Below are 25,506 nucleotides of genomic sequence, written 5' to 3' on the forward strand. Positions count from 1 at the left end.
GAGCTCACCCCCCACCCCCACAGAGCACTCCCAAGACTGGAAGCCCCTCCCCAGCGCCCAGGCAGGGTGGGCTGCCCTGGGCCCAGCGTCTCCCAGATGCCACAGAGAACAAAGCCAAGAAGAAAGACCCCCAGAGCTCATCTGGCCCCTACATGTGGAGCCTGGCAAAGCTAGAACCCAATGCAGACTGTATCACTCCCCAGGGTGGACGGCACAGGGGGTGGCCTGAGGACCAGAGTGACTCCTGCAGACACTTCCCTTCCTGTGGTTCAAGAAGCAGAGCCCTCAAGAGAGAGGGAAAACCCAGGGCAGAACAGATCGTCATAGGACCAGTAACACCAAGCCACAGCTGATGCTGACTGATGCAGCATGCTGAGCCCTTCACCACCCACTGACCCACTTAGACCTCACGGCAATCCACTGAGGTAAGGACGGTACTCTCCCATCACAATGGAGGAAACTGAGGCCCAGACAGGGTAAGCAACATGACCAAGTGGAAAAGCTCCAAAGCAGGAGAGCCAGGGAACTGGAAAGAGGGAACGAGGCTAAGATAGAAGGGTGACACCAGGTTCCAGATTCAAGCCCTACTCCATGACAGCCAGCTGACCAGACAATTTCCACCAACACCTTGCTCCACACAAGCACCCAGAGAGGTGGGCATCGTGTTCTTTACAGAGGAGGAACTGAGGCTCAGAACTGTTAAGGGCGAGCTGATGGGCAGCAGGGCCATCCTCGGATGCCAGGACGCCTGTCCAAGCCCAGAGCTCCATCTGCCACGCCACAGGGACAAGAGAAGAACTGGCCAAGTCCCAGTGCAAGCTCACTTACCTGAGAAGATTGAAGCAAGCCTGAAGATGTCCGAGAGGCGGGAGGTCACCGGCTCATAGGGGGAGGCTTCGTAAAACTCCTCACCTGGAAGACAGAACAGGCGTCAGACACGGGCTTCTCCGGGCCAGAGCGCTGCTGGCACTTAGCAACTCTGCCGCAGGAAAGCTCTCTAACAGGGGAAAGCTCATGCCACCCAGGGGATAAGAGACAGAGCAGCCCTTCCCAAAGTGAACACTGCAGGACCAGGGCACGTTAGCAACGAAATGTTTAGCATTTCACCCAGGCAGGTCTGTCTCCCAACTAGAGGAGAAGCTCCCTGACAGCAGCTCAGAACTGCCTGACACTTCTCTCTCGTGACCACACTGCACAGCCGGCCCCCTTGGAAGGACTTCCAGGTGCGTCTGGGGGAAGTAGGGCAATGCTGGCCCACGTAAGGCCAGGTATCAATCGCAGGATTTGAAGTCAAAGGGCTCTCCACAATCATTCCCCATTTCACAAAAGAGGGCTGTGAGGTGGCCCAGAGAGGTGAAGAAACCTGCCTGAGATCACAAAGCTACTCCTGGAAGGGCGAGAGCTAGACTCTGCTGTCCTGGCCCTCCCACCAGCATCCTTTCCCATCACACCATGCCAGCTCCGCCCAGGTCACTGAGGAGGAAAGAATTTCCTCTTTGCCTCCCATCGTGTCGCCAGGAGAATCTTGCTGGAGGGGCTGAAGTTCCGCTCAGTGGGTGATCTGATCCCCAGCTTCGGTCTGCGTGGCCCCTCTCCCACAGGGCCCTCCTGTCTTCCCCACCACCTGCAGGTCCTCGGACCTTTCCTCGAGGCTTTGGGTGCCTCGGGGGCTCAGGAATGGAAAAGCGAGTGAGTGACAGGAGATGGATGGCCCAGGGCTCCCCTTAAGACCCTACCAGTATGTCAGGAATCCCACCCTCCTCTGCTAAGGCCTCAGCAGGAAAGAAAATAGCCTCTTGAGATGTTATCAGCAAGGGGAAATTGATGGCTCATCACTCACCCTGCCCGTGTGTGCGTGTGCGTGTGTGTGTGCGTGTGCGTGTGTGTGTAGTGAGAAGCAGGGCACTGGTGATAACCCACAGCCTCACACACTCATTTCCCATCCAGGCAGGGCCCAGTGCCCAGGCAGGCACCCTCTGCCTAGGAGTGAGCACAGGTGGGGCAGCCTCTTCAAGGCTACCTGCAGCAAGGTATCATGCATCTGGAAGATGGGCTTTGCAACCCCTCTGCATGTGGTCACCCAGAGGCTGGAAGTGGAGACTCAACTAGCCCCCTGCAGGCTCACCGAGCAAGCAGGCTGCTTGTTATTCCCGGCAGACCCCTAGAAAAAGGGACAGCCCCAGATGACAAGGAAGAGGCACATTCCCTGCATAAGGAATAGCCTCTGCCTTTCATGTCACCTCCTAAGAGCATCCCTCATGCCCTGCGACACCCAGGACACATAGCAGGTGCCCAGCTGGAATCTGCTGACAGTCTAATCCAAATGAGCCTTTTTTTTTTTTTTTTTTTTTTTTTAGACAGAGTCTCACTCTGTCACCCAGGCTGGAGTGCAGTGGCACGATCTCAGCTCACTGCAACTTCCATCTCCTGGGTTCAAGCGATCCTCCTACCTCAGCCTTCCGAGTAGCTGGGATTACAGGTGCCTGCCACCACGCCCAGCTAATTTTTGTATTTTTAGTAGAGATGGGGTTTCACCATGTTGGCCAGGCTGGTCTTGAACTCCTGACCTCAAGTGATCTGTGCTCCTCAGCCTCCTAAAGTGCTGGGATTACAGGCATGAGCCACCACGCCCAGTCAAGACACACTGTTTATGGCCCATATGTGATCCCACCTTCTCCTTGGGGCCTTTGGACCCCTCACCAGCCTGGATGATCTCAGTGTCCTCCACCCCACCCACGGGCACTTTAGACTCTCTTGAAAAACTCCTTGAGGTGGGGTGACCAGCCATTGCTATTTATTGAGGCCAAACAATGTAGGAACTTAGGAAATCACTTTTACAATAAAAATAATGTTATACCATGTTTTCCAAGTGCCAGCACTGAAAGTGCTTTAGATATAGCTCACTTCATCCTCTTAACTACTGTATGAGATAGGCACTATTTTTCTCCCTGTTTGACTGATGAGGAACAAGGAGCACAGAGACATTAAGTAGCTTGACAAAGGTCACACAGCTAACAAGCGACAGAGCCAGGGTTCACACCCAGGCAGTGGGCTCCAAAGTCTAAGTGCTTCACTGCTGGGAATACTGTGTCCCAAAATGCAGAGTGTTGTTGGAACCAAATCATTCCTGAATAAGTACTGTTGTTCCCCTTTTCCCAAGATCAGTCTTCTGTCCGCCAGATGGTCCCCCCGGGGCGGTGGGGAGAGGGGGGGCCTGTCCTTCCCTACTGCATCTAGTGCAGCCACGGGCCTAGGTAGAGCTAGGCCAGTTTGATTAATGGGGTAGGGGTGGCAGGGTAGGAACAGCCTCTTCCGGAACTGGTTTGGAGGGGCCCAGCCTCTTTAAGTCAACTTGTGTAGCCTGTTTCTGCCATGGAATTCACCAGTGAGAAATCCTGAGGCATGAGCCACTGAAACCAGAGCCAGAATGTCAGATTCTGGGAATGGAAGAAGCCCTTGCTCTTCATCTTCAGACCAAAAGACCCTGAATTTCAGTGTCACCTTTGCAGAGGGCAAGAAACCTGGTCTCTAAGTCCCCATGCAGCCAACAGTGACAGTCCCCTGTGTAAATACTGGTGGTGGTAATGGAGGAAATGGTGGCAGTGGAGGAAAACGGGGCCCAAGCCATGGGATCTCCCCACCGGCAGTGAAAAGCGACCTGGATAAGGAGTTGGGGCCCTGGGACCCACTCTGGGTCCTGCCACGAGCTTGCTGTGTGTGCCCTGGGAGGCCATCTCACCCATCCATGCCTCAGTTTCCCTGCCAGATGGTAGTAGGGAGCCCAAATGATCGCCAGATCCTCTGCAGTTCAGACTCTAGCAGCTCAGCAGCCACGTCTTGAGGTCACCTTCCTACCCCAGCCCACTCTCCATTCTCCCCACTGCCGCCACAGGCTCTTTGCACCTGCTGTGCACCTCGACTGCATACTGAGAGCTAAGTCCCAGGGAGCGGAAGAAGGCGGAGCAGAGCCCCATGGTAAATCACACCCACCAGCAGGGGCCAAGGAGAGGCTGAGAATCAGAAGGAAAATCCAAGCCTACACACACTGCTCCTCTCAGCGATTCTTGCCCTCTCCACAGTCCCAGGCCTGTGCCAGGTTATTACATGTTATCAAGGAACAGGGAGGAAGGACTCGCAGTCCCCCTCAGGGAGACTGCTCAACAGGCCATGGATGCTTACCTCTCAGGTAGACCCCGCCACTCACAAGAACACTACCTGGAGGCCTCCTGGCTTCGCCTGGTCAGTCCTGGGCAGAAACTACCTCTGGGCTCCCAAGACCCAGGAGAAGGTGGAATTCCCCTATGGGGAAAAGATGCAGTCTTCTATGGAAGGAAAAACGTAAGGGTGTATTTTCTAGGCAGGGCCCAGAGGAAAGGTCTCCCGACCTGTCTGCCGGCCAGCACAGGGAACACAGTTCCTACAGCGCTGTTACCTTCTGAAGCACACAGTCGGTGTTTAACCGATGGTTGTTGAATAAATGAATTAATAAACCATCTCAAGACTTAGAACCAGGCGGGACGCAGCGGCTTATGCCTATAATCCCAACACTTTTGGAGGCCAAAAATGGGAAGATTGCTTGAGGCCAGAAGTTCAAGGACAGCCCGGCAATATAGCAAGACCCCACCTCTATAAAAAATCAATTAGCCAAGCATGGTGGCACATGCCTGTAGTCCTAGCTTCTCGGGAGGCTGAGGTAGGAGGGTCACTCGAGCCCACAAACTTGAGGCTGCAGTGAGCTATGATCTTGCCACTGTACTCCAACCTGGGTGACAGAGCAAGACTCTGCCTCATGAAAAAATAAATAAAAAGACTCAAGGCCAGGCACAGTTGCCCACGCCTATCATCCCAGCACTTTGGTAGGCCAAGACACAAGGATTGCTTGAGCTCCAGAGTTCAAGATCAGCCTGAGCAACATAGTAAGACCTCATCTCTGCTTTAAAAAAAAAAGATAGCCAGTCATGGCAGCCGGCTCCAGTGGTCCCAGCTACATGGGAGGCTGAAGTGAGAGAATCATTTGAGCCCAGGAGATGGAGGCTGCAGTGAGCTGTGATCACGCCACTGCACTCTAGCCTAGGCGACAGAGTGAGACCCTGTCTCAAAAAACGAGATTTAGAACCAGAAAAGCCATCTGCAGTCAGGCACTCCCAGTCAAGCGGCCTTGAACACCACACAGTAGTGTGCAGCTAAACGCACACAGCATCATGCTTATTTCCCTTGGATCCCATCAGCACAGTCCTCCTGTGGCCTGATGCAGCGATACAGAGGGAGCCAGTGAGATGGGAAGGGCTGTTGGTGCTAAAAGGCCCAAGTGCTCAACTCGGCTGTTCTGGCTGACAGTTCTGTCCTGTCCTCTCCCCTGTCCACTCTGCAGCCCACCCGAACCTGCTGCCCAGTCTCCCTTGGGTGGAAACTGAAGGTTGCCAGAAAGAAGACAAGAAACAAAACTACTCAGCTCAGGCATCGAGCGCTTTATTTCTTCGTACGCTACAGAGTCCGGCTCTGGGTGAAGACAGCGCCTTATCTCCTGAAGAATAGAGTGCAGTACCCTCAGGACAGTATTCCTCCCTTTGCTCATGCTAGTTCTAGGAATCCAGGTTGCTAGGGAGAAGGCACCACCTGATTCATGAGGAATACTTTGTTATTAATGATGGTAGTAATTATACGCATTTCTTATTCCTGTATTTAGAACATATTCGAGCCATCTCTGACTGGTCAGGGATCCCTGTCTATTTGGCTTCACACCTGCAGCCGCTTCCTCCCTCCCTCCCAGCACCTAGAGGGAGCACTGCTCCCCTGTTCTAAGGCTCATCCCCTGGCCCACTCTGTGCCCTGGACCCAGCCCCTCCCCTTCCCAAGGGCATCATTCCACAGAAGACCCTTCCGTCTTCTTCGCCATCGCTACTGTCCGACCTTAGATTTTAAACTGCTCAATCCTCTCCCATCTTTTTTTTTTTTTAAGCATCCTTTGTTCTCTTTACACTAAAATTCTGGAAAGAGTCATCTACATTCATCATTCCTAATCCCCCTGTTCCCCTCCGCTCCCTAACCAGGCTCCTCCCTCCAGCAGGAGGGTCCAGGGAAAAGGTCTCCTGCCCTATACGATGGCTGGCATGGGGAGCATGGCCCCTCCAGTGTGTCACCCTCTGAGGCACACAGTAGATGCCTAAGAAGCTAAGAGCCTCAGCCTCAGCTAACCCTAAGCATCCGACCATGTTGAGGGTCCTCTCTTCTGGGATGAGCCCCCCTTTGTTTTCCTGCTGCTCCTCCCACCTCTCCCCAGCACCTTCTCAGCTCCCTCCAGGCTCCCTTCTCCACATCCTTAAACGCCATGGTCCCCAAGATGGTCCCCAGGGTCTGTTACCACCCTCCTCTCACTGTGGTCATACCCACGCCCTTGGCCTTAGTTTTCACCTGCAGGCTCATGTCCATTCCTCAGTCTCACTCAGACCCACTTCCTCCCTCAACTCCAGACCTGCACGTCTGCAGGGTGTGGTCAACAAGGCATGGGCCCCAAAATAGATTCCCCATCCCCCTGCCCTCCCCTCTGCACTCAAAGACTGGACTGATTCTTCCGAGGCCTCCATCACCTGCTCAGCTGCCTAAGAGAGGACACTGGGTGCCCTCCTTGACTCCTCTCTCCCCTCACCTTCTCCTCTCCCGTTGGTCACCAAGACCTGAGGATTCTCTCTTCTAAATAACTCTCAGAGGGCCGGGGGGCAGTGACTCATACCTGTAAGCCTGGAACTTTGGGAAACCAAGGTGGGAGTACTGCTTGAGCCCAAGAGTTTGAGATAAGCCTGTGCAACATAACGAGACCCCATCTCTACAAAAAAAATATTTAAAAATTAGCTGGGTGTGGTAGCTCACACCTGTAATCCCAACACTTAGGGAGGCCGAGGCGGGCAGATGACTTGAGCCCAGGAGTCTGGGACCAGCCTGGGCAACATAGTGAGACCCCAATAAAAATAACAAATGCATAAATAAAGAGCTCTTAGACCCATTTCTCCTTCCTTGCCATTGTCCTGGTTCTGCCACAACTGTTCCTGGCCTGTATCACAGCAGCAGCTTCTGGACAGTCCTCTAATCTACTCTCTCCACTGGCACCACAGAAACATTTTGCTGAAGCACAGATCTGATCATCGCCCTTAAAACCCTTCAGGGATCCTTCCCTCTGCCCCTAATTCTCCTCCCCACTTCCACCACCTCCCGCCACACACCACCTGCCACCCACTACCATTCTAGGCCACTTGCAGCTCTGTAAACAGGTTCGGTACTCACACTGGGCCTTTCCATGCTGTTCCCTCCACCTCCCACACTCTTCCTGCCTCCCTTCACCTATGTTCCATTTCGTAACTCTGACTCACTCTTCAGCCTCAGCTTGAAGCCTGCCTCTTCCAGGAAGATGCTTTAGATTTCACGGCAAGGGCGTGGACGCCCCCTCCAAGCTGCTACCATCACACCCTGTGTCTTCCCTCTCACAGCACTTAAGCCATCAAATGAGAGGAGCCCCCTTATTTACCCACACCCCAGCCAGACTCAGCTCCAGGAGGCCAGAGGCTGCACCAGTTTGCCCTCAACTGTTCCTACAACACCTAGAGCATAGCAGACAATACGTTCTCAATAAACATGCGTTCAATTAATAAACTGGTTACAGTGACCCACCTCCTAAACAAATGCAAATCCTCCACACCCAGGTCTGGAGGGAAAGGGGATGCGAGAGTGTGTTATTGGCGGAGGGATTATAGGTTCTACTTTTGTGACTCAGGGGCACGTTTGCCAAAGGATGTGGGGCCTGCTGCCTGCACACTGCCCCAAGCCCTGTAGAAGGTGACAGGCCAGCCATGGGCTGCAGAAGCCACATGAAGGGCTGGTGTCCTGGAAGCAGGGAGGCAGGAGCCAGAAGAGCAGAGTAGGGGCAGCCAGCTCTGGGATCAGCCCCAGGGCAGGACAGCAGCCAGGGCAGGGCAGCAGCCGGGGCAGGGCAGCAGCCGGGGCAGCTGAAGTGGCTGGTTTCTCTGCCTGCACCCAGCCTGCCCCTTCTCTCTCCTGGTTCTCACTGATCCATCTCTGCCTGGTCACTCTTACCTCACCTTCTCTTGGAACCACTTCACACTGTCCTTGCTTGAATCATGTGGTCTTGATCCTCCCCAACCCCTGCCCACCTCCCCCACCCCACTCACCCCACTTCCTCCAGCACCTGCTCTCCTCCTCCCACCACCTCCCTCTCTCCTCTCCAGCTGCCGCTTCTGCCTCCTCTTTGTCTCTCCTGGCCTTTTCCGACAATGCCACCCTCCTTGGTGGGGTGGCGACTTCTCTGTGTTCCAGGTTCCCCTAGCAGGTAGACACAGAGAGCTGGCCACTTTGCCCCATCACCTAGTCCTCCCTCCTGAACCCCTGGCCCGCCACATGTCCTCTCCGCCTGTGCCACACCCCCTCCCCTTGGGCCACCCCGCCCAGGCTTACCCTCGGTCAGCCCCAGGTGGATGCTCCAGTAGATCTGCAGGCACTGCAGCTCCTTCTTCATGCCCCGCTTGCAGCGGCAGTCGTAGAGCGGGCTTTCCTGCAAGACCTCCAGGGCCGCCTGGCACTCCTTGTTGGCCAGCATGGTGTTGCGGTCGCGGCCTGCCAGGCACTGCCGCAGCGTGCGGTAGCGGGAGCTGCAGTTGGACTCGGCGGCACACAGCTCATTGGCCCGGACACAGTCCACTGGGGGGCGCCAGCCGTGGAGCTCGGGGCCCTGCAGGGAGGAAGGGCTGGCCAAAGAGCGGAGGGTCTCGTCTGGGTGGTGGGGAGGGAAGACAAGCATGAATGACGGCCGCCACAATCTCCCACCCAAGATACAGGCCTGGGGCTTGGGCCCTGCTGGGAACGTCACACCCATTTCACACCAAAGCCCACCAAGGCGACTCTGTGGGCAGCCCTCCTCACACCCGAGGGAGAACTCAGGCGTCATCCTCCCCTGGATGGACGAGTAAGTTTTCTCCGTTTGCACTCCACTCCTCCTTAGCAGCGGCCCTGGGCCTATGAGCACGGCACAATAAAGCCAGGAAGATCCCGGCTCAAGATCACCGTTTAAGAGTCAGGAGCCCAAATGAGAATGTCACAGCCTCAGCAGAGAGCTGGGGACTGCACGGCTGGCTGGAGGCTGCACGGCTTGCTGGGGACTGCAGGGACTGGGGAAGATCTCACTTTCATACCACCCAGGCCTCCTATAAACCCCAATAAACCTCCAGCCAGAGGCCCACCCATGGCGCTGCACTAAGCCTTGGAAGCAGTGTCAAGTCGTTTCATTGTCATAGCCTGTTAGGACCTTATAGACACCATAGAGTCCAACCCCACATTTTACCCTAGGGAAACTGAGGCCCGAAGAAGGGTGATGACAAATAAAGGTCACACATAGCGGTGGAAACGCCCCCTCAGATTCCCAGTGTACTCACTCTGACTCTCATTATGACTCTAAGACAAGACAGGAACAGATGAGCCTAACTCTACCATCCCAGCAAGCCCAAGAAGGAGGCGCCTCACCCCTCCACACCTTCCAGTCCAACTTCACACCAGACAGAGATCTGAACCCTCGCCGTCTGCGAGACGAGTTCCACCCCGGCCCCCTCCAATAGAAAATGCTTTTGTCAAGCCTGAGGAGCATCCATGCCCCCTGCGCACCCTGCTCTCTCCTCCCTACTCTAGCTCGGCTTGTGCCTGGCTGTATCTTGTGCCTGGCTGTACCTTGCGCTTCTCTTGCTAACAGTCTCCCAAAAGGTCTGTTTCTTCATTACCTTTTACAAAACTCTTATCTTTGAATGGCCTTGTTTTTCCTCTTTTTTCTTTTCTCTCCACCCTCCTGTGAAACCGCCTTCCCCTCTGTCTCTTTATTTTGTTCTTCCTTCCAAAAGCCAAATAACTTCAAAAAGGAAAAGCTCCCCTCCTCGGACCCCAGCCTTGCAAATGGAACCTTGCTCCTCCACCAATGTGCAATCCCCTGTCAAGCCACCTTCCCATCCTGGCCCCAGTGTCCACACCCACAGTGCCTCAGGAGGGAGGGGACAAGGAAGAAGAGAGAGAAACGGCAGGACAGGCTCGCCTGATCCTTTCAAACCCAAGCTCCTAAAATGGTTTCCTCCAGACACAGACATCGTCTTCCCAGCCCCTCTGTCCTCTGCCAAGCCCCTAACTCCAGATCCTGCCCCCAGGAAAAGCACGCACCAGGGCCCAGAGCCATGACTGCTCTTTCCTGGACCCCAAGAGTAATTTGGGAGGCTTCCTCGACTCCATCTAGCCCCAGAACATAATAAAATCCTAGGCCAGAAGTCCCGTCTTCAATACCGCAGAATCCCCCATCCCTACCCAGAAAAGCCGCTCTCAGGCCTTCCCCTGGGAGGCCCTGCTCAGGGGGGGCGCTACCGCAGGGAGACAGCGACACCTAGGGGCAGCGCGCTGCACAGCGGGCCTTCACTCCCGAGAGCCCCCAGGGAACAGGAATCCATCTACTCCCTGTAGGACCAGGCGGGTGGGAGACCCACCCCCAGGAGGCAAGAGAGAAGAGCAGTAGGGGTGGGCCTGGGGTACAGAAGGTTTCTTCGGGGCCCAGAGCAAAAAACGTGCCCTTCTCCCACTGACCAGACCTCTGCCCCAGAACAGGAAGGCTGATAGATGTGGCCAGGCTGAGACAAGACCAGAGAAGAAATCAGCGCGGAGTTTGAGGCCCGGCAACGGCTGGAGAGGCGTCCTCCACACAAGCTGAGGCAGCATCTTTCTTTCCCGGCTTCAGCAGATTCCTACCTCCCTGAGCAGGACCCAGGTACAGCTGGGCCCCCAAGAGCAGATGAGTTGACACGGCCCCGCCTGCACCTGCGGCCCCCAGCCAGCCTGCGGGAGCCTCTGGAACAGCACAGCCCTGGGCCCTCCACGGACTTCACCCCCCGCCTCCCCATAGGCTAATGCCCTCCCACCTTGACTGAAACGAAGACTGCACTGTCATAGAGGGCCTGGGAATGGAACTTCCTGGCTTCCTTAGCCTTCTGTAGGCACAGAATTCACAGCGTGCTTAAAGGTCAGATTAGCCCAGGGGATTCAGGCCATAAGGACATTTACTTTGCTTGTCCTACAGTTGAGGCCTAGAGCCCCACAGGATGATCCTTGCACAATCTTAGGGAGGCTCCCATGCCAAAAGAGAGGGCTTCCCCCATCCAGCCACCTGGCTCATGTGACCAAGCAAGGGACGCACTCTGCGAAGGGCCAGGGCATCCATTCACCAAACCATCCTTGACTCTTCTAGTTCATTCCATGACCCCCAGAACCAATCAAGCCCAGCCAGAGAAAGGAATCCCTGCAGCATGCAGCATGCAGCCTTTAGCTAAAAATCCTAAGAGAGTGAAGGGCAGGAGGTTTCCTGGTGATGTTTCCAAATCCTAAATTAGGAGAAAACTTTGATCCATCAAGACACGGGGGTAGAGAGGGGTGGAGAAGCGACACAGAGCTACAATTGCCCTACTGCATCCAACATCCCACCAGAGTTAGAGCATGTGCTAGAAAGCCAGTCGGAAGTGGCCCCCTGGCCAGCTCAACACCCCCGCCCGAGTCACTTTCCCCATCTCCTTCTCTCCCTGGGTCAGCACTTGAGGTCAAGATACTAGGCAAGAAAGGCCTCTCTCTCTCTCCACCATGGGTTATCCAGCCCAGACCTCACTCAGAATCTCAGTGTAAGGGCACACAAAAGGCCTCTGCCCCCAGCTGAAATTGACCACCAAGTCTCAAGCCCCAGAAAACCTCCCCCCACCCTCCACCCACCCACCCAGTGGAATTTTCAACCAGTTCCCTGCCAGGAAAAGGGCCCCAGGGCTGAAGTTTCCTAAACACCAACCCATCTCCCCTTCCTTTCCACTGGCCTAACCCAGAGTCTTTCACTATCTGTGGTCACTCCACTCAGCCCAGCTTTGGAAATGGACTTCTCGAGGAAAGGAAACTGAAAGGCTGTGACCCAATGGGATGCTGAGCCTGCTGCTCTTCTGCTCTCATCCCCACCTCTCAACACTCAGCCTCCAGGGTTGCAGACATTGGGATGGGCCTCTCTGATCATCCCCCAAGCACACGCATACACACCCACTTCTGAGAAGGAGAAAGGTGGACTCCTCAGCCTGCCTGGCTGAAGAAAGCCTGCCTGCAATGACCAGGGGCCCACACTGCTCTTCTCCAGCCCCTGACCCCAGATGGTACCCACATTTGGGAGCCCTGCCCATCCTGGGGTGTGCAGCTCAGCAGTAGACAATCGGGCTGTTTTGCCTGAAATACAATTTTTTTCCCCTTGGCCCTGATCATGCTTGGACCCAGAAGGCTGGCTTTTCAAACCAGCGGTGGGAGAAAAGGTCAGATTTTATAGTAGCCCCTTCAGAATGAGAGTCTACTTGCCAGGGTTGTCAGAAAGGGCTTCGGGATCACAGCTGGCCCAGAGCACCTTCCAGCTTCCTCGATGAGCCCCTCCCACCCCAGAGAGAAGCTGCCTCTGGCTGATGGAGGCAGGACCTCTAAGGCCACACACCAGAGCAGGGCCTTGCCCCCTTGGAGACTCGCACCTGGCGGGAAGCATAGGGGACAGGTAGAGAGTCCAGGGCCTGCGTGGACACCCAATGACTCCGGTCCCTTATCCTAGTCTGGTGGGCACTTCTTAGACCACACACATCCTCCTGTAACCACCTCCTACCTCCCCACTCGGGGCAGGATCCCCTGCTGTAGGAGGGAGAGGGTAGGATCATGATCCCGGCTGGTCAGCCTGGCTTAACACCGGCTACACAGCAAGCCAAGGTGGTAGAACTGCACCCTCACTGAAGCAGACGTGTGCTCCTTACAAACACACACACAGAGACACACACACAGTAGTTACTCAGCTCCCTCTATGGGAGCATCTACTCCCTGGCAGCAGCCCTGCCTGGGACCTCGGTGGTGCACAGCCTTGCAAACGCCCGCCTTTCCTCATCTCCCTCCGGAGATTGCCTTCTCTAGACCCATTTCCCAAGCCGCTGAGAGTTCACCGAGCTTAAGCTAAGGGAGTGAGCGGCTGGGAATTGTGTGTGGAAAAGAAACTGCGTGGGGCTCGGGGCGCCAGGCAGCCCCTCCTCCCGTCCTGGAGGCGGGGGCGGGAGGGGGGCGCTTACAGAAGGAGCAGTGGTCTTTGTTACCCGTTTTTCCTCCCTCGCCTCCCACCCTCTTCAACGGAGGAAGCGAACTTTGGCCTCCCTCCGGTCTCTTCCCACCAGTCACGGGTGTCCACGGCCCCCAGAGGTGGAGGAGGGAAGGCCGGGAACGGCTGCTCACAACCCTCCGCTCCCGCCCACCCATCTGGCTCCGGACTGGGTAGGGAGAAACTTGAAAAGTGTTCCGGGGAGTGGAGCCGCCGGTTAGGGGCTCAGGGTTTGGGGACGCGGGCTGCATTTGCCAGGCGCGGCTGGCAGGTGGGGAGTGACTGCCAGCGCTCCCCCCCACCCCGCGATGTCCAAGCGGTAGCCGCCGGAGAAACCCGCGCCCTCCACCACGACCGACTGGGGGGGGGGGCAGACCAGGAAAGGCGGACCCGGCAGGACTGTTCTTTCCAAGCCTCGGAGCTTCTCCCTCCCTCCCTCCTTGCAGATCAAGAGTTGGATTTTTTTTTTTTCCTTAAGTTGCCACAATTCGAACCCATTATTTCGGGGGAGATGAGCGCTATACTGGCATGTGATCGAGCGCGGGTGTGTGTGTGTGTGCGTGTCTGCGGGGCCGGTTCGGATGTTGAGTCTCCCTCCCGATCCCCCCGCGTCGCCAGCCAGCCGTGGCTCTGGTCCCTCGTCCGCGTCCCCGCTGCCCGGCCCCGCTCGGTTCGCCAGCGCCGGGCCCGGCTCGCTCCGTGGCGCGCTCTCCCCGCCGGCCTCCCGCCAGCCCCCAGCCGGCGCTCCGCTTGCCCCCCGCCTCTCCGGCATCTCGCCTCTCCCTGAGCTCGCCGCCCGCAGGTACTCACCTAGAAAGAAGAAGAGGCAGAAGGCGTTTGCCAAGATCATGTTAAATAAATCCCACCGTTTTTTGTCTTTCTCCCTTGTGTAAAAAAAATAATAACAACAACAATAATAATAGTCAAGCAGTGGTAATCAGCCCCAAATCCAATGCAGAGATCCCAGCTAGTCCACCCGATGAAGATCCCGAGTCCTGCGATTCTTGCCTCTGGCTGGAGGGGGTGGGGTGAGAGGAGGGCGGTGGGCTGCCTCTTGACGCCCCCCTTGCCCGCTACAATCAAATATACGCGTATCTGTGTATCGGCTTTCTAAGCCAAGAGCCCGGTCCTGGGGTCAGCCCTCCCTTCCAATCGTCCGGGAAAGCGTGAGTCCCCGCGGGTCCAATTCCCCTGCGCTTCCCAGGAGGGGCCTGGTGAGGTGGGGAGAGAGGCGATTTGCGAGTAAAGGGCTGGAAGGAAGCGGCGAGGGAGGGGGTCGGAATAAAATGCAAATAGGAATGAAATCCACCGACGGGTGTCAGCGCCCAGGAACAATCCAGTCGGAGCTTCGAGGACGAGAGACTGGAGTCGCTTCTTTCGCACCAAGACGAAGACAAGATTCAAAAATAATCTTCTCCCGCTAACCCTTGCTCGGCTCACTTTTTTCTAATGGAATTCCAGTGACCGTGTGTCTCTGCGTGCGTGTGTCTTTCTCTCTCCTCTCCCTCGCTCGCTCTTTGCTCTCGCTCTCTCCAGCTCTCCCTAGCTCTCCTCTCTCCCTCCCCCTTCTCCCACTCTCCCTGCTCCTCCCTCCGCCCGCCCCCTTCCCCCTTCGCGGCTCCCTCGCCGCGGCTCTCGCGCCCGCGCCCCTCTCCTCCGCCCCGGGCTCGGCGCTCGGGCTCCCAGGCGGCTGGCGGCGCAGGGCGCGGGAGCGCGGCGATGCTCTGCAGCGGCGGCGGCTACACGGCGGTGGCGGTGGCGGCGGCGCAGGGAATCGCGGGCATAGAGGAGAGCCCAGCCGCCGGCTCCCTCGGCTCAATCGCCCGCCCTTCCTGGGACTGACCTGCTGCCTTGGCCGGAAACTGACTGGCTCCCCCGGCTACCGCTCGTGCTCGAACCCACCCAAGCGTCGGCACCCTCCTCCTCCCCGCGCAGCGCTCCCCACCCTGGGGACGGGCTGCGCCCTCCAACCCCCACTGCCCCTGCCCCCGCCCCCTGCGCCGCCGGGTCTGGGAAGCCTGGGGAGCTGAGCTGAGGCTGGAGGGCGCGGAGTCCGTGGCGCCCGAGCCATCCGGGGGCGCGGGGAGCAGGGCGCTAGAAAAATCCTAGCCTGGTGGCCCGGGTCTGAGTGGGGGCTCCACCCTCCGTAGGCTGAGGCGTCCCTGCGCCCGGGCGCCGAGGCCGACAGAGCGTCTCCCCGATGGTGCCAGGGAAAGGAAGTATCCCCTCCGGCCCCAGTGCAGCCTGCCGGCCCCGGCCTAGCCCCGCGCGCACATACACGTGTGCTCTCCGCGCGGACCTCGGGAACTTTGCCCTCACGCCCGCGGCGCGCTCACCTCCCGCCCGCTCCGGCCTCCACCCCTTCGAGACGCCCCTTCCCCGGTCGGTCTCCCCTGCCCCGGCTCGGAAAGAAGCCTGCTGCGCCGGGGCACCCTGACCACCTCCTCGGAGGCCAGCGAACCTGCCAGAGGCGCCCCAGAGGAATCGGGCACGGGGTTGCACCCCACCCCGGCAGGAGCGCCCGGAGACCGACCCGGGCCGGGGCTTCGCGGCCTGCTGGGCTCCGAGGAGCTCGTTCCGAGGCAGCTGCCGGCTCCCGAGGCTCCGGGGTGGGGTGTTTCCTCCCCGCTCAGCCGGGAAGGGGGCGATTGATCCATCTGTCAGTGGGCCGGGCTCACCGGCGTGTTTTAGTCACAGAATTTACAATAAACGTCCAGAAGGACCAAAAAGGAAGCGTCTGGCTGGGAAACGGCTGGAGGAGAGGTGCGGCTGCGGTCACGTTCCGGCGAGAGCGGGAGAGGCGCGGGCCCGTGGTCGCGCGAAGGCTCACACCCACGCAGCCGGGCACCCGGGATGCCGGGGAGCTACCAGGCATCCCCCGGCCTTCGCGCCACGTTCCTCGCACGCAGCTCGGCTCGCACACAGCTCGGCTCGCACACGCGGTGTACTGGGGCGGGGTACCCGCAGCACCTCGGAAACTTTTCGTGCTGCCCAAAACTGAATCTGGGCTGCACGTAAGATGAATTCAGTAGTACCGGTTAAGATGCATTCTTAAATAACAAGACTCTGGAATCCAGTAAATGCTAGAAATCGACTTGGACGAGAAGGGAGGGGTCACTCACAAAACCAGCAGCCTTAGGTATTGGGAAAACTAGAGGGAGCAACTTCCATCTTGCGGATTTGGGCGGGAAGGCGGCTGCTCCTGGCCTTGGAAGCACAGAGAGCGGGTCTCCTGTGAACGCCGCTTTCCTGTGGTCCGTCCTGGGGCATCGACTTTCCTCCCTCCATCTTCTCCTCCAGCCATCCAATGGTGCCTGCTTAGAGCCTAGGCCCTAGCTGGGTAGTGGCGAGTCTGGGACAGAGGGCTTAAGGATTGGAGTTCTGGAAAGCCACCTTTAGGCCTGCTCTCCCTGTCGTTCCTCCAAGCCTCTCCTCTTCTAGGAAGTGACTTCGCATCTGACCAGGTCTCTTGGCTTTTTTTCCAAAAAATTGAGGAGTGTAAGGAACCGGCTTTGGATAAGTGTAGGTTAAAAGATAAAACTTGACAGGAATTACACTGCCAGGCAGTCTTGGCCTGCAGGCCCGAGGCTGGGAGCCTCGCCTAAGTGAATGTTCTCCCCACTCCCAGCTCCCCGACTTCCAGGGTCTCCTGGTTGTCCAAATATTCCCCACCACCACCCGTTTCGGAATCTCACGCAGGCTTTCCCTCTTCCAAGGACCCCGCTCCAAACTCCAGAATTTCTGCTCAGCATATCCCTCTCCCCTTCCCCACAAAAAAAAAAAAAAAAATTCACTTTGTTTTAACCTCATTTGAGCATAATGAGGGAGACTCACTGAATCATATATCGTAGTTCTCCCCTCCCACCTATCCAGACAATGAGAAAGCAGCAATGAAGCCCTGGGGATGGCTCTGAGTTCCCATTCGGGACTAAGAGGATTCCAGTAGCAGGAGGTAAGTGACGCTTCTAGGACCCAAGAGCACCCAGCCATCCCAAAGACAGTAGAGAACACCAATCAGTCACCACCAGCATTCAGCTCATGTGGCTGCAGGGCGCTCTGACCTTGGACCCTCTCTTACCTACTGCCTATACAAACATATCCCATGACACCCCACCCTCTGCCCACCCCAACACTCAACCCAAGCTGCTCTTCGAAATGGCATCTTCCCGTATGTCCAGAGCATCTGCCATGAGGAAGGACCCCCCCCTTGTGCGGGGATCTACAGAGGAAACACAGTTGGACACGTACTATAACACCTTATAGATAAGAGGACTACTGAACCTCAGTTATCTATAAAACGGGGATTAAAAAAGATAATAAACCAACCTTGTAGAAATTAGATGAGATACTACACAAAGTGGCTAGTACAATGCCTGGCCCATATAAAGTTGTTTACTGCTTTACTCTGGGTTCTACAAGAAGAATTAGGGACCTGTGACAAGGCAATAAAACCTAAGGGGCAAATGAGAGCAGAAATAAAAAGCTATGGGGCTTCAAGGGCAACAGAGACTGCTGAGCAGATGGCGCAAGAGGTAGTCACAGGGAAAGGCGAAGTCTCTAGCAGGTAGGAAGCAAGCCCTAGGCTCACCAACACACTTCCACACACTCCATAGTGCCTGAGTCCTTTTACAGCCTTCCTGGCTCATTCCAGTGCTCCTGAGGTCACTGGCAGCTAAGCCTCCTGCCCACAGCCTCTCCCCATCACAGATCCCAGAGTCCGAATCTGCAGGGGAGGGGAAGGGAACACTGAAACCTTCCATTCCTTCCCTTTCTCTTATCTGTCTAGTCCTCTCTGCTTACGGAGTAGGTTCTCTGGACAGCAGGAGAGGGAAGAAGGACCAGCGGAGGGGAGGGCTTTGCAGCCCCACCCCAATACACATACACATGCGCACCCAGGCCTGGGCCACACCGCTCACTGACCACAATCTCATTCCTTTGTGAACGGAAGAAGGCTGAGGGTTCCCTGACCCATGAGATAAAAATCGACCAGCAGTCAAAAGAAGGTGTCTCACATCCAGCTAAGACTGTCAGGAGCCACAGAACTGGCAAGATGGAAGTGTCCTCATCTATAGGACACAACGTGATCCAGGGCACCCCACAATCAATCCATCAGCACAGACTTATTGAATGCCTTCTCTGGCCCCAGCACAGTGCCAAAGGCTCTGGGGAATACAGCAAGACTGCCCCTGCCCTGGAAGCATTTATAGAGTCAGGCGTGTAGCTATGAGAAGATACTGAAAAAACCAAAGGCACAGTGAGAGAAAGGAAGAGTTGGTACCACTGACTTTCAGGAGTGCAGTCAGAGAGGACTTGCTAGGGGTAGGATTCAAGCTGGAGCTGGAAGGATGGGTAGAATTGGCTGAGCACGGAGGAGGACACTCCAGGCAAGCAAACAGCGGAGGCAAGAGCACAGTGGTTAGAAAGGTCTCAGGAGGCTGGGCACGGTGGCTCATGCCTGTAATCCCAGCACTCTGGGAGGCAGAGGCGGGCAGATCACCTGAGGTTGGGAGTTCCAGACCAGCCTGACCAACATGGTGAAACCCCGTCTCTGCAAAAAATACAAAAAACTTATCTGGGTATGGTGGCGCACACCTGTAGTTCCAGCTACTCGGGAGGCTGAAGCAGGAGCATCACTTGAACCTGGGAGGCAGAGGTTGCAGTGAGTCGAGATCCCACCACTGCACTCCAGCCTGGGCAATGGAGCGAGACCCTGCCACAAAAAAAGAGAAAGTTCTCGGGAAAGGAACAATCCGGTGGGTGGGAGGAGCCAAGGGCACAGGTTGAGGAAGAACTAGAGGGTCCAGTTGGGGTGCTCAAGTGGAAAACTAAGCCTTGCAGTCTTCAGACTCACACACCAGGAGCCACTGAAGGTTTTTGAACAGGCAAGTGTCATGATGAGAATAATGTTTTAGGAAGATTGATCTGATCACTGTGTGAGGGATAGAGACCAGGGGCCAATTAGGAGGCGATTTTAACAGTCCCAGGCGGAGGTAATGAGGGCCCAACAGGGAGTGGCAGTGGGCGTGGACAGAGGGAGAGGGTTGTTAGAAGCAGTGTTAAGGATGAATCAGCATGATGCTGGAACACAGGGAAAGTCGCCAGGCCAAGACAAAGTGACCAGCCTAGCGGCTCAGCCTTTGTCCTTGGAAAAATAATAATTAAAGTAGCCAACTTTATGGCTAGATACATGTTAATACTCTTTCAATTTCTGTAACAACTCGATGGCTATTATTAGGTACTATTAATAGCCTCATTTTCAAATGAGAGAGGAGAGGCAAGAGAAGTGGTTCAGCTGGCCAAGGTCATATTTTAAGTGGCAGAATCTGGATTCAAACTCGGGCAGTCAGGATCCAGCAACCCTCACTGGTCAATTCTGTGTCTTGTATCAACAAGAAAAGTGGTGGCTTTCCAGGCCCACGTATGTTCATATTCCCCTTCAGAATACCTGAGATGCCCTCTTCCTCCCTTCCCTGTCCAGCAACAGTGTGAAAATATATCATAAGAATCAAAACAATTTTTTTTTTCAAGACGGTCTCACTCTGTCACCCAGGTTGGAGTTCAGTGGTGCAGTCATAGCTCACTGTGGCCTTAACTTCCTGGGCTCAAGTCATCCTTGGCCCTCAGCCTCCCTAGTTGCTGAGACTACAGGCCTGCACCTGGCTTATTTATTTACTTAACAGAGATGAGGCCTCCATATGTTACCCAGGCTGGTCTTGAACTCCTAGCCTCAAGCCATCCTCCTGCCTCACCCTGACGAAGTGCTGGGATTACAGGTCCGAGCCACTGTGCCCAGCCTGAAATTGCTTTTAAAATCTTTACTGTGACCCAGGCACAGTGGCTCACGCCTATAATCCCAGCACTTTGGGAGGCCGAGGCAGGCGGATCACGAGGACAGGAGATCGAGACCATCCTGGCTAACACAGTGAAACCCTGTCTCTACTAAAAATACAAAAAAATTAGCCGGGCGTGGTAGCAGGCACCTGTAGTCTCAGCTACTTGGGAGGCTGAGGCAGGAGAATGGCCTGAAACCACGAGGCAGAGCTTGCAGTGAGCCGAGATAGTGCCACTGCACTCCAGCCTGGGCGACAGAGCGAGACTCCGTCTCAAAAAAAAAAAAAAAAAAAAAAAAAAAAAAAAAAAAAAAAACCTTTACTGTGGACCTTGTTTTATTTTTTATTCTAAAAAAATTAAGCATATCCTGAGAGTGACCTTCTTTTTTTTGAAACGGAGTCTCACTCTGTCGCCCAGGCTGGAGTGCTAGAGTGCAATGGCGCGATCTCGGCTTACCACAAGCTCCACCTCCCAGGTTCAAGTGATTCTCCTGCCTCAGCCTCCCAAGTAGCTGAGATTACAGGCACCCACCACCACACCCAGCTAATTTTTGTATTTTTAGTAGAGACAAGGTTTCACCATGTTGGCCAGGCTGGTCTCGAACTCTTGACCTCAGGTGATCCACCCCCCAACCCAGTCTCCCAAAGTGCTGGGATTACAGGTGTGAGCCACGACGCCCAGCCGAGCACTTTATTTTTTATTTAAAAAATAAATAAAATATTTACTGTGGACTTTGTGTGGCGTAACCTTTGGAGTTCAAGTCTAGAGCCTAGAAAGGATTCTGTCAGGTGCCCAGCTAAGTGCCCTGGGCCTGGGTCATGCATGGGCTTTCCCAGCCCCTGTCTCCCTCCTACTGGCAGGTTGACCCCTAACCAACATTCCCTCCACACTCCAGATCCCAGAGTCCCAGCCTGGAATGAGCACAGGAGTCTGGGAATGGAGACCAGCAGGAATTTAAATAAACCATCTGATCCCAAAGAATGAACAGGGCTGTTGGGGCAGGCTGGGTGGGACTGGGCTAGGAGGGAAGAAATGCATACTGCACTCAGGGCCATTGATTTCTCTAATTGATTTCGGTCAGTGTTCTCTGTGCTTCATCATTCTCTTTAGAGGTAGGCACCGGCAGGAGGTGGAGCTCTGGCTTTACCCAGCCTCTCCCCAGGGCCTCACAGACCTCTCTGCAGCCCCACCCATCCCAGGGAGTCCTGCAAGCCCCAGGGTAGCCCATTAGAGAGGGAGGAACTTGCAGCTGCTGCAGCTCCCATGGGGGTTGGAAAGAGTGGCGGGGAAGCAGATGGGAAGTTGCTCCGACAGGAAGCCATCAAGACCACCTTATGTGACTATTGTACTTCCCGGCTGTACAAAGCATCTTCCACATCCATGATCTCGAAGTCCTTACAACATTCCTGGGAGGGGAGCATGAGAGAATTAGTTTCCCTTCTCAGGGAACAAACTCAAACACACTGTCTTTTTTTTTTTTTTTTTTTAATTTGAGACAGAGTCTCAGTCTGTCACCTAGGGTGGAGTGCAGTGGCACCATCTGAGTTCACTGCAACCTCCACCTCCCAGGTTCAAGCAATTCTCATGCCTCAGCATCCCGAGTAGGTGGAATTACAGGCATGTGCCACCTTGCCTGGCTAATTTTTGTATTTTTAGCAGAGTCAGGGTTTCACCATGTTGGCTAGGCTCTCAACCTCAGGTGATCCACCCCCCTCAGCCTCCCAAAGTGCTGGGAGTACAGGCGTGAGCCATCGCACCCGGCCTTGGGGAGCAAACTCACTCTTGAAGACCACTCATGACATGGCCAAGGTTAAAACATAGCCAGCAAGTGGCAGTGCTAAGGACTTGTCCAGTGGGCTTTCCAATTCCAACCCGGCCTCTCTCACAGGACAGAAATCAGGCACCCACCTACTACAGGCCCGGGCTTCTCTGCTGCTTTGTCCCGTAATAGGGGATCATGGAGGGCAAGGAAAAAGCACTCAAGTCATCTGGCATCGTCTTTGTGTCATCCAAGACAGACCTGGGAAGGGTTGTTTCTCTGAATTCCTGTTTCACCAGAAATCCCAGACTTCCCAAGAAAACTGTGAAACCTCATTCCTCACCTTCCCCCTTCACAGCTGCCCAATGGCAGCAGGAACTGAGCTACTAAACTACCCTTCTGTTTAGCTATCCTAAGCCTAAAATATCCTAGCTGGGTGTCTGGTCTGCCCCTGCTGCCCCAGTGACACTGCACTCCCTCTGTAGTTAGCACCATACTGGCTACACCCCAGCCTTCTCCTGAAGTTGGTGCTGTGTTTGCAGGTGAAAACTGCCTGGAGAAACCTCACAGCTTCTCTTTTGGACACACACACCCACCACATCTCTTAAGACACTGGCCATCTGCCAGGTTACCCAAGGTCAAGGCAGAATCAAGGAAGAGGGGCCATGACTCCTCCTGCCAAGCCTTGGGGAGCCGGCTCCTGCTGCCTGACGCCCCCTGCAGAAAGCTCTCAGTCCCAACAGCTCCCACAGACAGTATCTATTTAGCCAAGGGCTAGGTCTGAGCTGGACTGCCACTCAAAAGGCACAGGTCCGACTGCAGGACACAGAGGGCGGCTCCCAAGGGGCTTTGGCTAGAAAACAGAGACAAGTGTCTCTCTCTGAGGACACATGCCTTCCCTGGGCCCAACCCAGAGTTTGGCCCGATGAGCACATTTAGCTGTATGCCTACCCCCTCACCTTGACTTTCATTCTGGAAACTTCTTTTCCCATCATCTAGAATTTTGTCTCCTTCCCCGCACTGTCCCCACGTGCTCCTGCTTTCCTGCTATCCTCTCTTTCCAGAATAGGAAACCCCAGGTGGCGGAGCAATGTTTAACCTCAAAGAACAAATTGCTAATGGTAGAATTTTAGTCATCACCTGCTGTAGGTTGGAAGGAGCCCTCCATGAAAACAATAATAAACTACCAGCAAGTGCACAGCCTTCAACAGCCTTTGGTGCTTTTTTCTGCAAGTTTGCCTCCCTTGGGCCTCCCAAGAGCTCTCTGAAGTCAGTGTCTCTCACATGGGAAGACTTATAGTCCAGGCATCAAGTGATCTGTCCCACTGACAGGGATCACACAGTCATGAAGTTGCTGGTCTAGGACTGGACCAAGGTGTCCTAACCCCAAATTCCCTATTTGTGAGTTATCTTTTGCTTAAATGCTTCAGTAAAATAAAATAAAATACTTTTGAATTTTAAGAACAAAGACAATTTCATATAAACATCTCCAGTGACAGGATCTTGTTTGACTCAGGGGCCGCATTCTATAGTCACAGATAACTCGGACAATTGAGTGGCTCTTCTCCTTCTCCTTCTCCTTCTTCTTTTTTTGTGACAGGGTCTCACTTTGTCACCCAGGCTGGATTGCAGTGGTGCCATCACAGTTCACTGCAGCTTCAACCTCCCCAGGCTCAGGTGATCCTCCTGCCTCAGCCTCCTGTCTCTACAAAAGATACAAAAATTAGTTGAGCATGGAGGTGCACGCCTGGGACTACAGGCGCCCAACTAATTTTTGTACCTTTTGTAGAGATGCAGTTTCACCATGTTGCCCAGGCTGGTGAGTGGTTTTTGCTTATGCCAATATGGAATTTGCCTTTCCATAACTCCCATGTCCGCAAGGATCCAGTATATGGGGAGGATCCCGGAAGTCACTCAGACTGCAGTGGCCTTTGGGCAGAAAGCAGCTTGTCTGCCCCTGAAGTGCTGGCTGTTGTGCATCCTGTTTGCTTTCAACAACAGCAGCCTGCTCCTTGCCATAGCGAGCAGCTACAATTCCCCCTCCTACTCCCCAGCATAAGTCACATAGTCACCATCACGTCCAGTCCACACAGTGGGCTCCAGGATGGGATATTCCCAGGGGTACAGGCAACTGCTGCCTCCCCACTACAAAATAGGTGAGTCCCTCCTCCCTGGGAGGGGAGGGGCAGGCTGGGCTAGGCGTTCTGCCCTCCTCCCGGCAATGAAGCCCAGGATTCTGCCATCTTCCCTTGCCCTGGGATGGGCCCGGCCTTTCCTATTCTTCCTACCTGACTCCTGGGAGAACATCCCACCTGGTATTCTGGAAAGAGGCTTGGACAAGGATTTGAGTTCTAGCTTTGACCCAGACTTGCTGCCAGCCCAGAAAAGAGTTCAGCACAGTCTGGGGTAGCACAGTGCCCATGATCTGCCCTCAGGAAGGATTTCCTAGTGGAAAGGAAGAAAAGGGAAGCAAGGGATGGAGGGAGAGAGGGAGGGAGGGATGTGTGTACCATTGAATCTCAGTGCTTTCCTCATCTCTGCTCCAACCTAACTCCCCAAATTCATCTTCCATCCAGTTCACCTCATGGAATGAGCCAGCAAGGTACACTTGGATTCAGCTACCAGCTCTGCCACCAGTTGACCATGTGATTTTAGTTCCTTTAGGATAACAGTCCTCTACCCTGCCTTTGTCACAAGGGACAAGGATGATCAAATGAGACACTGAATATGACTATGCTTTGAAATGTAAGCGATGCCCTGCAGATGTAAGAACCTGTTGACTTTTCCAGGCAGCCCACATCCCATGGTGAGTTCTGGGGACCACCCTTTGCTATCTGTTTCAGCATAAGTACTCCCTGGCCACTGCACTACTTGGGACAGCTTTTGCTACTCCAGTGACTTGGGACTTCTTTGTAAAAAGGATCTTTCCCTTTTCACAAGTAAGAATACTGAGGCCTCCAGGTCCTGCTGTGTATGCTTCTCTTAGCTCTTCTTGCATCCTGTTGAAATCTCCCATTCTTATCTGTACTCTTCATTCAACTCGGAGCTCTGTTCGAACACGACCTATATCCTCTTCATCACCATAGCCTTAGGGGCTGGCCTGTGATAACTGCCAAATGAGTGTAGAATGAATGAACGGGCAAATGATGCCTCTAACCCAATATAACCTTAGCACAGGGGCTGAGGCCCAGGATCACTAGCCTGTTTCAAACCACTTAGCTACTTGTTTGCGACTCACTGGGGTCTAACTGAGCCACATAATAAATGTTTCTCTTTCCTCCCCTTTCGTTCTCTTTAGGGAAAATTGATAAATCTGACCAGAGGATTTTTTTTTTTTTCTTTGAGACAGAGTCTCATGCTGTCACCCAGGCGGGAGTGCAGTGGCACGATCGCGGCTCACTGCAAGCTCCACCTCCTGGGTTCACACCATTCTCCTGCCTCAGCCTCCTGAGTAGCTGGGACTACAAGCGCCCGCCACCACGTCTAGCTAAATTTTTTGTATTTTTAGTAGAGACAGGGTTTCACCACGTTAGCCAGGATGGTCTCAATCTCCTGACCTCATGATCCACCTGCCTCGGCCTCCCAAAGTACTGGGATTACAGGCATGAGCCACTGCACCCAGCCCTGACCAGAGGATTTTTTAGCCATTTAAGTTATTTTAATTCAAGCTAGATTGACTTATGCTCTTGACTTTAAAGTCTAATTCTATAAAGACTCAGTGCATTCATGGGAGACAGACTCG

General features: G+C 54.8%; 1 protein-coding gene across 6 annotated transcripts in view; it reads right to left on the minus strand.

Moving 5' to 3' along the window:
* The window catches only part of GFRA2 (GDNF family receptor alpha 2), a 100,579-nt gene extending 84,743 nt beyond the window's left edge, over nt 1-15,836 (minus strand). Inside the window, exons 1-3 of one of the 6 annotated variants that reach the window (XM_045397986.2) lie at nt 15,636-15,836; nt 8,464-8,778; nt 829-912 (exon numbers count right to left, since the gene is read on the minus strand). In XM_045397986.2, the coding sequence (XP_045253921.2) occupies nt 829-912; nt 8,464-8,778; nt 15,636-15,831 (595 nt within the window). In that variant the 5' untranslated portion in view covers nt 15,832-15,836. Of the gene's footprint in view, nt 1-828; nt 913-8,463; nt 8,779-10,203; nt 10,353-13,984; nt 14,727-15,510 lie in introns of those variants that run through there. The other 5 variants (XM_074000411.1, XM_065518975.2, XM_065518976.1 and 2 more) reach the window with 5 other exon arrangements.
* Nucleotides 15,837-25,506: the final 9,670 nt, after the last annotated feature.

The sequence above is a fragment of the Macaca fascicularis genome, chromosome 8 (assembly GCF_037993035.2).
Source record: "Macaca fascicularis isolate 582-1 chromosome 8, T2T-MFA8v1.1".
Lineage (NCBI taxonomy): Eukaryota > Metazoa > Chordata > Mammalia > Primates > Cercopithecidae > Macaca > Macaca fascicularis.